At 35.9% G+C, this 13043-nt stretch overlaps 1 protein-coding gene across 1 annotated transcript in view; it reads left to right on the plus strand.

The window, feature by feature from the left end:
- RNF24 (ring finger protein 24) overlaps positions 1 to 13043 on the plus strand; it is a 57894-nt gene that overhangs the window by 39629 nt on the left and 5222 nt on the right. Inside the window, exons 3-5 of the mRNA XM_032461890.1 lie at positions 8453 to 8495; positions 10542 to 10583; positions 12273 to 12352. Of these exons, the coding sequence (XP_032317781.1) occupies positions 8453 to 8495; positions 10542 to 10583; positions 12273 to 12352 (165 nt within the window). The remainder of the gene's footprint in view (positions 1 to 8452; positions 8496 to 10541; positions 10584 to 12272; positions 12353 to 13043) is intronic.

Here is a 13043-nt window from a genome sequence, read left to right on the forward strand (position 1 = left end):
GAAAGATTTCAGTAGCATGGGTACAGAGGTGATGAAAGGCGAGTTATAATGGGACAAAGTCTCACCAGCAGGTGAAAATGGATACAAAGAATGTAACTTCCTCTTTGAAGAATATTGGCTAAGAAAAGATCAGAGTTGGGGAGTGCAGTTTGCTGTAAATTAAGGAAGTATTTTGGTGTTTGGGTTTTTTTAAGATAGAGATTTAGGCATATGTATAAATATAATACTAAGGAGAAAAAACTAATTGTAGAGGATTTGTGAAAAAGAATGAATCATGGAGGTGAGAAGAGACATACCTAAAAATTACATCAGTGTTGGCCCTAAATAGGAGAATACCTTCTTAAGACAGAGGTGAAGGTAACTGTGGAAAACAGTACACATATAGGTATGTGGAGTTGGGAGCAAGAGAGCTGCTTACCTGAAAACCTCTTTCTTTCTCTGAAAAGTAGTTGAAAAGCATGGGGAAGGAGGTGGTAAGATAAAGCTTGAAGAGAGTGGCTAGTATTTGAAATGACTATGGCATGGAAGCTTAGGATATTCAGCATGAATTGGTAGAATCAGAGAGCAGTGTGGAGGATCTAGCTTAGCATGGAGACTACAGATTTGTAGTGACCATAAGCTCCATGGTTTTATCATTTTTTTCCCAGCACTCTTCAGCATTGTTAATTATGACCTCTCAGTTACTTTTTTAGAAACCAGTATTTATTAAGTACTTACTATATGCCAGACCATATGCTGTATTTTACAGAAGTTAAATAATTTCCTACAGTCACACAGAGAAAAAAAAGATGGTTAGAGCTGGGACTCAAACCCAGTTGTGTCTGACTCCAGAGCATATGCTCTTAACTGCTTAAAAAATAATGTTTATATTTATCAGGCTTCATTTCAAATAAACATTTCAAAGAACATATTGAAGATATTCTAAAACTTTTTTTATTGAAGTATAGTTGATTTACAATATTAAAACTTTTTTTTGAGCCTGGAATTTTTTAATGAAGTCAGTACATACTTTTCTTTTAATGAGTAACAAGGTACTTAAGAAAAAGGAAATGAAAAATATTCCTCATTTTTACCTCCTTTCACCAAATAAGTCATAATCTATATTACCAATATGTTTATAGGAAGGAATAACAAAAATATGTTTGTGTTAAATGCATAACAAATGCAAAATAAAATGGTGCAATTTGAAATATTAGATAATTAGTGGACTTAGAGTAAAGGAATAATCAGAAGGGTGACATTAATTTAAGTAGGAATTTCTAGAAGAGATTAATTTTTGAGCCATGGGTTGAAGAAAAAGGTGAACACAGATTGACCAGTCCTGTGACTGGAAGTAATGATGCTTTGTGAAAATATATAGATCCCACTGAAAGAGTCAAATAAGCAAAATAAATTTACAAATATGGCCTCATTTTAATGAACTCTAATGAAGTTAATTTTATGCATTTATATGAAAGTGTACTCTACACTTCTCTCAGTAAAACAAGAATACAAAAAAAAAGTAAGGATATGGAAGATTTGAATTACATGATTAATAAATTTGGGCTAATTAGGAGAAATTTATAGTTTTGAAATCATATATTAGACAAGAAAGACTGAACACCATTCATATGAATTTTCCTTTTATGAAACTAGAAAAAGTCAATTAAATCCAAAAGAAAATAGAAGGAAGAAAATTAAAAAGCTAAGCACAAAAATCAATGAAATAGAAAATAAATTTATAATAAAATTATTGAAATCAAAAGCTGATTCTTAAAAGATTAACAAAATTGATGAATTTCTAGGAAGATGTCCAGAAAAAGAAGAGAAAACATAAATTTAGTAATATCAGAAATGAAAGGGGGGGCATTACTACAAATTCTACAAACATTAAAAAGAGTGCAAAGGATATCATAAACAACTTTATACCAATAAACTTGAAGTTTTAGTTGAATTAGACATTTTTCTAGAAAAAATATATCACATTAAAACTGACATAAGAAATAGAATTTATGAAAAAACCACAATTAATATCGTACTCAATGGTGAAAAACTGAAAGCTTTTCCTATAAGTTCCGGAACAAGACAAAGATACCCGTTTTCACCACTGCTATTCATCTTTGTACTAGAAGTTTTAGCCAGAGCAGTTAGGCAAGAAAGAAATACAGGGCATCCAATTGGAAAAAAAGAAGTAAAACTATTTCTTTTTGCAGATGACATGATTCTATATATAGACAATCCCATAGAATCCACACCAAAAAAAAAAAAAAAATCTACAACTCGTAAACAAAATAACTTTGAGAATACAAAATCAACACCAAAAAAAAAAAAAGAAAAATCAGTTGTATTTCTGTACTCCAGCAAGGGACAATCTGAAAAGGAAATAAATGAAACATTTGGAATAGCATCCGAAAGAATAAAATTCCTAGAAATAAATTTAACCAAGCAAATGAAAGACTTGTACACTGAAAAACTACAAAATACTGCTAAAATAAAGAAGACCTAAATAAATGGAAAGACATCCTATGTTCATGGATTAGAAGACTTAATATTATTAAGATGCCAATACTCCTCAAAGCAACCTACAGATTGAATGCAAAGGCTATCAAAATTACAATAACCTTTTATGCAGAAATGGAAAAACTGATCCTCAATTCATTTAGAACCGCAAGGGGCCCCAAATAGCCAAAGCAGTACTGAAAAGGAAAAACATAGTAGAAGACTCACACTTTGCAATTTCAAAACTTACTTCAAAGCTACAGTAATTAAAACGTATGGTACTGGCATAGGAATAGACACTGAAGTAGAATTGAGAGTCCAGAAATAAACCCAAACATCTGTGGCCTATTGATTTTTGATCAGGGTGCCAAACCATTTAGTGGGGAGAGAGTAGTCTCTTCAAAGGTGAAACAACTGAATGATACCTGTAAAAGAATGAAGTTCAACCGCTATCTCATATCCTACATAAAAATTAACTCAAAAAATAGATCAGCGACCTAAATGTAAGAGCTAAAACTATAAAACTCTTGGAGGAAAAACAGGAGGAAATTTTCATGACCTCGAATTACAGTGGATTCTTAGATTTGACACCAAAAGCACAAGCAACAAAAGAAAAAATAGATTAATTGAACTTATAAAAATTAAAAATATTTGTGTATCAAAGAATATTATCAAGAAAGTTAAAAAACAACCTACAGAATGGGAGAGAAATATTTGCAAATCACATATATCTGATAAGGGTTTTAATATCCAGAATATATGTATATGTGTGTGTGTGTGTGTATAAAACTCTTACAACTCAACAACAAAAAGACAACTGAATTTAAAAACAGATAAAGGACTTAAATAGCCATTTCTGCAAAGAAAATATACAGATGGCAAACAAGCACATGAAAAGATGTTCAGCAGCATTGGTCATTAAGGAAATGCAAATTAAAACTACAGTAAGATACCACTTCACAACTGCTAGGGTGCCGTATTTAAAAATATGCAAAGTTTTAAGTGTTAGCAAGAATGTGGAGGACTAGGAACCCTCATACATTGCTGGTGGGAATGTAAAACAGTACAGCTGCTATGGAAGAGTTCAGCAGTTCCTTCCAAAGTTAAACACAGAATTACCACATGACCCAGAGATTTCACTTAGGTGTATCCCCAAGACAGATGAAGAGAGATGTCCACACGGAAGTTTGTACACAGTGCTTATAGCATTATTCATAATGGCCAAAAGGTATAAACAACCCAGATGCTCATCAACAAATGAATGGACCAACAAATTGTGGCATATACATACAGTGAAATGTCAGCCATAAAAAGGAGGGAAGTATTGATACATACTACAAGTAGGAACAGCCTTGAAAACATGCTAAATGAAAAGAGAGAAAGGGGTCACGTATTGTACAGTTTCTTTTATGTAATATATCTATAATATGCAAATCCAGAGAGACAGAAAGGAGATTAGAGATTGCCAGAGATGGGGGAATGGGGAGCAACTACTTAATGAGTACCAGATGTTTTCTGAGGAGCTTTTTTTTTTAATGGAGGTATAGGGAATTAAACCCGGGACCTCGTGCGTGCTAAGCATGCGCTTTACCACTGAACTATACACCCCATGCCCTCAGATGTTTTCTGATGAAAAAGTTTTGAAACTAAAGAGAACTGGTGGTTGCACAACATTGTGATACATGAAATACCACTGAATTATACACTGTAAGATGGCTAATTGTATGTTATGTGATACAATAAAGAAGAGTAACTTTTTAAAAATCTGACTCAGGAAAAAATAGAAACATTAATAATTATATATCTAGTAAGAAATTGTGTTATTTATTAAAGCATTCCTACAAAGAAACTGCAAGCCAGGTAGCTTCACCAGTGAATTCCTTCAAACATTTAAGGAAAAAATACTACTCTTATATGACTTTTCCAGAGAACAGAAGTAGAAGAAATACTTCTCAACTCATATGAGGCCAGATAATTTTGATTCCAAAGCTTGGCAAGAACATTACAAGAAAGGAAATTATAGATATAGACTAATCTCTCTCATGAGCAAAATATTAGTAAATCAAGTTTAGAGATGTACAGAAGGGTAGTACATCACAACCAAGTGGGATTTGTTCAGGAATGAAAGTTGTTTTAATATTCAAAAATCAGTACAATATACCACATTAACAGTAAAAAAAAAAGGGGGGGGGGATGAAAAAAGCATTTGATAAAAATTAATGTATATTCATGATTTTTTTAATCTAAAACTAGGATACAAGGGAATTTTGTTTATTTGAATCAAGGATATCTACAAAAAACATCATACTTAATAGTAACATCATACTTTATAGTAACATATTGGTAAGGACATTCACTATCACCACTTTTACTTCACATTGTACTGGAGGCCCTAGCCAGTGCAGGAAAAAAGAAGAAAGGAAAAGAAGTGAAATAAAGAATAAAGAAGCAAAATATGTTAAGATTAAATAGGCAGAGCTTAGACTGTTACTACTTGCAGACAAAATGTATATATTAAAAATCCAAAAGATTCTGCAGATGAAATATTTACATTTAGTAAGTGAACTTAGCAAGTCACTAGATAAAGGATCAATATACAGAAATTGAGGGTTTTTTCTATGTAGTAGCAACAAAGATTTAGAAAATTTAAATTTTTTAAACACCATTTATAGTAGATCAAAACTTTCCAAATATCTAGGAATAAATTTGAAGGATATATGTGTTCTACGTAGGAACGTGTGCAGAGAAGGAAGCTCTGGTAAATAGAGTATGATGTGTTCATGGGTTGGAAACTCATTCTTGCAAAGATGTCAGTTCTTCCCCCAACTGATCTCTACATTAAACACAATCATGATCAAAACCCTAACATGTTTTCTGGAAATTGACAAGCTCATGAAATTTATATGGAAATGCAGAGGACCAAGAATGGCTAAGATAGTTAAGAAGAACAAAGCTTACAGATTTAACACTGCTGGACCCCAAGACTTGTTACAAAGCTCCAGTACTATTCACTTAGCACCCAGGTCTTGGTTTCTAAATATTATTCTCCAATAAAAAGAACCAAGGCTCTTTGGAAGAAACGGTTAATTCCACAAGTAGAGCAAGGAAAATACAAATAAGCCTGTAACATCTTTTGGTGCCAGTAAGCAAGGAAATGCATGGAAAAGAATGAGGGCATGTTGAAGGGACACAAGACTCAACCTAAAGGAGCACCTAAAAGCCTAAATCAATTTGAACAACAAAATAAATGATAATATTGAATTATAACCATAGACTAAAACAAATATCCATGAGTCCATGCTGATATAAATGAATGAGGAAGAAGGGACATCTCTTCCTTACAGAGGAACTCCAGTTAATAAATGTACAAGGATTTAGGTAACTACAAAACCACCACCAGGCAAACACTATAGTTGTAGGCAAGATGGATGCTAAAATCAGTGAGCAAAAGCTTGAGAAAAAATAGGACATTTGCATTGATTCAACATCTCTTCCCCAAGATATTGATCAGTTACAAAGGGGAAAATAGTAACTTTACTGTAGAGAGACCCGGTGGACACTGCCATAACCAAGTGATAAAAATCTTGAAAAACAAGGAAAAACAAGGAACTACTACAAATTGGAGGAAGCTAAGGAGCCATAAATAGATGCAAAGTGGGATCTTGGATTGGATCACAAAACAGGAAAAGGACATTAGTGAAAAAAACTAGTGAAATTTGAATAAAATGTTTAGTTAATATTGTATAAATATTGATATCAAAATATCAGTGTAAACTTCCTGGTTTTGATCATTGTACTATGGTTGTGTAAAATGTGAGTGTTGGAAAACCAGAGAGAGAAGTATGTGAACTCTGATATTTTTTGCAACTTGCCTAAATCAAAGATTATTTCAAAATAAACATTTATTTTAAAAACCGGCATGGTATGGACACAAAGTGCGTTAGTTTCCCAGAGCTTTTGTAACACAGTACCACAAGCCAGATGGCTTAAAACAACAGAAATTTAAGGCTGAAAGTTCAAAATTAAGGTGTTGGCAGGACCATGCTACCTCCAAAGGCTGTCTAGGGGAGGACCCTTCCTTGCCTCTTCTTAGGTCCTGGTGGTTATCAGCAATCTTTGATCCTCTTTGGCTTGTAGCTGCATCCCTTCAGTCTCCGCCTCTGTCTTCACCTGGCCTTCTTCCCTGTGTCTCCACGTGTCCTCTCCTCTTGTTCTAAGGACAACAGTAATACTGGATTTGGGGTCTACCCTAATCCTAATATGACCTCATTTTAACTAATAAGTAGCCTGCAAAGACTCTGTTTCTAAATAAGATTTCATTCGGAGGTAGCAGTTTGACATGAATTTTTGAGGAGACACTGTTCAACCCTGTACACAAGGATGGGAAAATAAACCAATGGAACAGAATAGAAACTCTAGAAATACAACCACATACTGGGTCTGACTTACAACAGATGTGCCATTGCAACACAATGGGGAAAGGTGGGTCTTTTCAATAAATGAATCAAATGAAAGTCTGCATGTAGATAAAAAGAATCTTGACCCCTGCCTCTCATCGTATATAAAGACTAATTTCAAATGGATCATAGACCTAAATATGACATGTAAAATAACATTATTTTCACAACACACACAAAAGAGTATCTTCATGATCTTGGAGTAGGCAGATTGCTTTAACTGCACACAAAAAGAACTGATATTGGGAAGAGTTGACCAGTTTGACTTAATAGCTTCAGTTCATCAAAAGATAACATTAAGAGAATGAAAAGGCAAGCAATAGAGTAGGAAAAGATAGTTGCAATACATAGACCCAACATAGAACTTGGATCTAAAATGTTTAAAGAACTCCTACAATCAATAAGAAAAAAGATAGCCAACTCATTTTTTTAAATGGACAACAGACTTAAAACAGGCATTTCATAAAAGAAGATACTCAAATGGGCAATAAACATATGAAAGGGCCCTAAACATTATTTGGGAAATGCAAAATTAAAACCAAAATGGGATACCACTGAACACCCACCAGATTGGCTAAAAAATTTTAAACTGACCCTACCAAGCAGTGGCAAAGATGTGGAACAACTAGAGCTTTCATGCATTGCCTATAGGAGTAGAAATTGGTACAAGTGCTTTGAACTAGCAGTTCTACTCCTGAGCATATGCTCGACAGCAGTGAGTCTATATGTCCACTGAAAGACATGTAGAAGAATTTGTATAACAGTTTTAGTCATAATAGCCCAAAACTGGAAGTAACCTAAATATTTGTCAACAGTAGAATGGATAAATAAATAGCTTTATGTTCATTCATACAAAGAAACAATATATGTCAGTCAACAAGATAATTACCCCAACAACCTGGATGAATTCCACAAGTAATTGTTGACTGAAGGAAGCCAAAAGAGTATATACCGAAATGATCCATTTATGTAGTTCAAAAATAAGCATAGTTAATCTACAACGATAAAAAGTAGGATAGTGTTTGGAATGGACATTGATTGGGAAGCGTCATTTGAGGGATGCTAGAAATGTTCTATGTATTGATCTGGGTGACAGTTGCACTGTTGTGTATGTATACATAGATAAAATTATTTTTAATATCTATATTCTTAAGGCTTATGTACATTATTAGGTATATGTTATACTTCAATTCTTTAATTAAGAAAAATGTGATAAATATTGGAATATGTAGGCTGTCATCACTAAAAAAAGAATTGAGACTTATTCATTAAAATATTTGATCTTTTGTTTTAACAAGGTTTTACTTGAACTTATATATTTGGATAACATTTTATAGTTCACTGTTCACTTTCTTATAACATGTAACAGATATGTCATTTGGGTGTATTCTAGAATAAAGATTCTGGATTTAAAACCATAAATGATAAAAATTAATACCAAAAATCAGCAATTAAATTTTTTTTCAAATTGTTATATTGGAAATCTCAATATTGCATTGCTCATTTCTGTCTTTTAGGCTAAGACATCAAGCACACAAAGAATTTTATGCCTACAAACAGGTGAGCAAGATTTACTTAAGATTGGCTTTGATCATGTTTCTTACCTAAAATGAGAATTTGGAGTTCCATTCATATTTTAAACTGGGATTGGATTTACTTGTGTTCATTTTAGTATTTTGCTTGCCAGTTTGCATTACAAAATAGATCAACTTCACTTCAAGTATTCTTTTCCTTCTTAAGTATTACTTGAAGTTATAGAAAGTTCAGATGATAAAGTAATTTAACAGGGAACTTTGGCCAACATTTTGCTAAAAGGAAATGCTGTAGCTTAAAATCCTTACTGTTACTGTTACCCTAAATGGAGTTCAGAGATTCCATTAAATGAATTTTTGTTGTTGTTTTTTTTAGTGGGGGTAGGTAATTAGATATATTTATGTATTTAGTTAATGGAGGTCCTGGGGATTGAACCCAGATCCTTGTACATGCTAAGCATGCACACTACCACTGAGCTATACCCTCCTCCCCAGTTAAATGAATTTTTTACCTCCTTCTTTATTAGAAGACATACTAGTTCCTCAGAGGTAACCAGCTACATTACAGTGATCTTACATCCTCCCCTTTGTATTTTAAATGTTAGCTCACATCACACCATTAGAAGTCCTAATACTTGGATCATTCCTGTTAACCCCCAGCCCTTTGTACTATCCCTTTGCTGATTTGTTACTTAAGGTAATAATTTAGCTGTTCTTGAAAGCCAGTAAAATTTGTTACATGTGTTATCTGTTAATATTTTACCACTGACACCAAACAGTGGGCCTAAGTGTTCCTTAATTTTCTTTTGACCCTAAGCATAAAACTACTTTTGTTGTCCATAGCAGTTTGTGGGGGAAGGGGTTGGGAGGGCAAGCTTCAGTTCATTTGGGTCTTTAATCTTGCTGACGCTGATGTTACAGAACCATGTAATCATTTTAGGATCACGTATCTTTTTGTCCATCTTTTGCGTGTCTCTGAAATCTGAACTCGTTGGTGAGCTCCTTAGATGTCCATTCTTCCCCATGGGTCTTATGTGGGATTCATGTAAAGAAATGAATGTTTTAGTTTTCTAAATGAATGAATCCTTTTGTCTCAGTTCTATCATCGTCTTGACAACCTGCAAGATATTTGAATGTAAGCTAACTAGAGATTAAAATTGGCCATGGTGGTCATTTAAAAGGTGAGATTGACTGATAGAAATAATTAAGTCACAAGACAGATGGCAAAAGTGGTCTTTAAAATATACTGAATGAGAAAAAAAGTGTATGTGTATATGTGTATACATACATACATACATACATACACACACACACTGAATTGGAAATTTAGTACATCCCTGCTTAGCTGGATGGTAGCTTCTGGTTGCTATTTCTGGAAATATGACTTGTCCTCAAAACGATTTTTGGTTCAGATACTCAAGATTTAGAAATTTTCCCCAAATTTCACTTGCCTGTTTTTTCACTTTAAAATGAAATATAACTCTAGTAAACTAAGTTTATTCTTAGAAATATTCTTTTTAAATAGTAATCTGCCTTCTTGTCATTTTATATTCCTTTTAACTGACAGCCAGTCACCACAAAGTCAGATTGGGGACAGCACCTGGATGAACTTTAAGCCCATTTTACATAACAAAATTTTCTGAGGATCATGATATATAATAATAAGCAAAACTTCCAAAATAACAATTGACTTACTTTTTAATCTTTTATAAGTTATCAGTCAATCCCACAAGCCAATACTGTTTTACTAAATCATAAGGCAAGCAATCTCATTTATTTTCCACCCATATTAGCACTTAACTCCAGATAGGCATGTGTCAATGTCTTTTCCCAAAATTTAATATATTCTCAAAGAGATTTTAAAATTGCTTTTCAGGAGAATATTGCATCATTGCTCAAGTTAAAAGAATGTTGCTAAAATGTTCTGTCTCAAACTGTAAAAGAGATTCTCTCCAATACTGAATATGAGGGAAAATAAGCTATATACACAAAAGAAAAATATTTGTGAGTATAATGAGAAACTTTTTAAATTATAGATGTAAGTGGGCATAAAAGCGTACTTTTTGTCTTACAGGTTATATTAAAAGAGAAAGTAAAAGAACTGAATTTACATGAGGTAAGTTGTTGATAAATATTTCAGAAGGCTGTGCTGGGAGAGAAGCTGGGTGTTTAAAGCTTGAGGACCTGTTCATACAGTCTAGGAGGCGGAACATCATTCCCCCTTTACAGATGGGAAGCTGAGGCCCAGGAAGGTCATCCAAAGGCTGGAACTGCTAGTTTCTCATCTTTATCCACAACTTGTTCACAGCCTTCCTCCAGAAAACAAAAATGGGCTTGGGGGAGTGGATGTTGCTCAGTGGTAGAGCACATGCTTAGCATGCACGAGGTCCTGGGTTCAGTCCCCAGTACCTCCATTAAAAAAAATAATAAATGAAGTACTGCATTTATTTAAAAATGGGCTTGAAAATAGTGCTCCCATCACTAAATTTAAACATGAATAAAAACAGCTGGTATTGGTGGTGCCTAGGTGGTGACAGTCCCAGGCAGGGGATGGTGACAGTCCCAGGCAGGGGATGGTGGCAGGTAGCATCCTCACTTTACAGATGAAGGGGCAGAGCTTGAGAGGCATCACGATGGCTGAAGTGACACAGCTAGTGGGTGTCTGAGCCAAGGCCAGCCGTCTGTCCTGCCTTCCTCCCTGCTCTCCTGCAGTATCAGCAGTAATGCCAGATCTGATAAGACAGTTGTCCGTTCTCCTCCTCCCTGGAGAAGGGTGTTGGGAAGACCAGCATTCCCAGCACTGGCCATGGGGCCCCAAGGACCCACATGTCCTGTCACTTAGCCTAAGAATACTGGGTTACATGTTATAGGTTAAGAAACAGGTGACAGGGAGGCAGGTCAGCAGTCTGCACAAGAAATGGTGATGGTTGAACCAGCACCCCTGGAGATGGACAGGGAAGCACGCAGGGAGGAGTTCAAACTTTGGGCGGACAGAAGTGCACCAGAACCGGGGGCCCCAGCCTCAGGCAACATGGTTATGGCTCTGAGTTTCAGTCTCCCTCTCTGTAAAGAGAGTAAATGGGCTGATACTGGTGCCCCTGGGCACTGGTAAGTGTCTAAGAAGTAGTGGTTAGAACCTAGCCTCTGGATGTGAAGAAGGCTTCTTTCCAAGCAGTGGAGCCTAGCCACCTATCAGAGCAATCCTGGCCCCATCTTCTCATTTTTGTAAGTTTCAATTCAGTGACTCTTGCATAACTTTTTATATGACAAAGACAGACACTGACAGAAGGACAGTGCCAAAGTAAGGGGCCCAAGGAACTACATAAAGCATGTTACTGCAGGCTTTGCCCTGGTTTATAGTTTATACATTATAAAAGCCAGAGAAAGGAGATCCCCAGGGCCTGTCCCAGGGTGTGAGTGGTCCCTTCAAGGGCCGTGCTGCTAAGCAGGCAGAACATTCCCTGCAGATAGTCAGCCCCTTGGCACAGCACAGAAAATTACATTGTGGTCAGTGTATCTGGTGAGAATAAACCTGTCAGACTCTTCTGATGGCACCAAAGTAAAGGAACCTGTCTCTTGCTTTCTGTCTTCTCCCATCTGCCCTCTATCTTGAAGACATGTGACAGGAAGAACAGAAGACTCTTCTTCAGAAGACCTCGCCCATTCGAGCCTGTTTCTTTCACTTAAAGAGTTGTGGGACATTGTAAGTCCCTTCAGATAGCTGGCCCTCAGGGGCCTGCACTTTACTTTGGCCTGGGAGAGCACTTCTCAGATACTTTGTCTCATCTGTGAATTTGTTTTTCAGCTCTGTGCAGTGTGTCTAGAAGACTTCAAGCCTCGAGATGAGTTGGGGATTTGTCCATGTAAGCATGCCTTCCACAGAAAGTGAGTATTAATGTGGAATTATTTAAGGGCACCTGAGTTTGAGGCATGTTGACCAACTCATTTGTGGGCTTGGGGCGGTGCCCGACAAGCTTGGTGGCTTCATGATTGGCTTATAATGCAAAAAGCCAAAGGCACCCTGCAGGGTGGGGCGTGCATGCGTGTGTGTGTGTGTGTGCGTGTGTGTGTGTGTGTGTGTGTGTGTGTGAATGACAGTGACATTAGGAAGGCACCGGGTGGTACAATATGACCACCGAGGCAGGACTTCAGGCAAAGAGCCAGACAAGCCTACACCTCCTTGGAGCCCAAGCTATAAAGAGCTATTTAACCAGAACTTTCCAATGAGAGTTTCCATTCCTAAAAACTTACTTTAAGCAAAACCATAGTTGTTTTAAAACAAAATAAGTTAAGTCTGAATGTAAATAGTAGTGTGGAACCATCTCCTCCCCATTCCTACAGACATATTTAATATTCCCCCTTCTCTTGCAATTGTATGTGTTTTGTATTTCTGTTAGAAAACTTAATTTATCCTCATCCCCACTAGTCCTCAGTGTACTTCATTGTTTAAGAAGTCATGGGTGACTGAGGGTGTAGCATGCTGTCTGTGGCTTCATTGTATCACCTTTTGGAAGACTGGAGTCTCTGGTTCCTCCAGAGGGTGAAATGTGCTTTCCGCCTGGTGGGAGAACTCTTC

Source organism: Camelus ferus, chromosome 19 (genome assembly GCF_009834535.1).
Source record: "Camelus ferus isolate YT-003-E chromosome 19, BCGSAC_Cfer_1.0, whole genome shotgun sequence".
NCBI lineage: Eukaryota > Metazoa > Chordata > Mammalia > Artiodactyla > Camelidae > Camelus > Camelus ferus.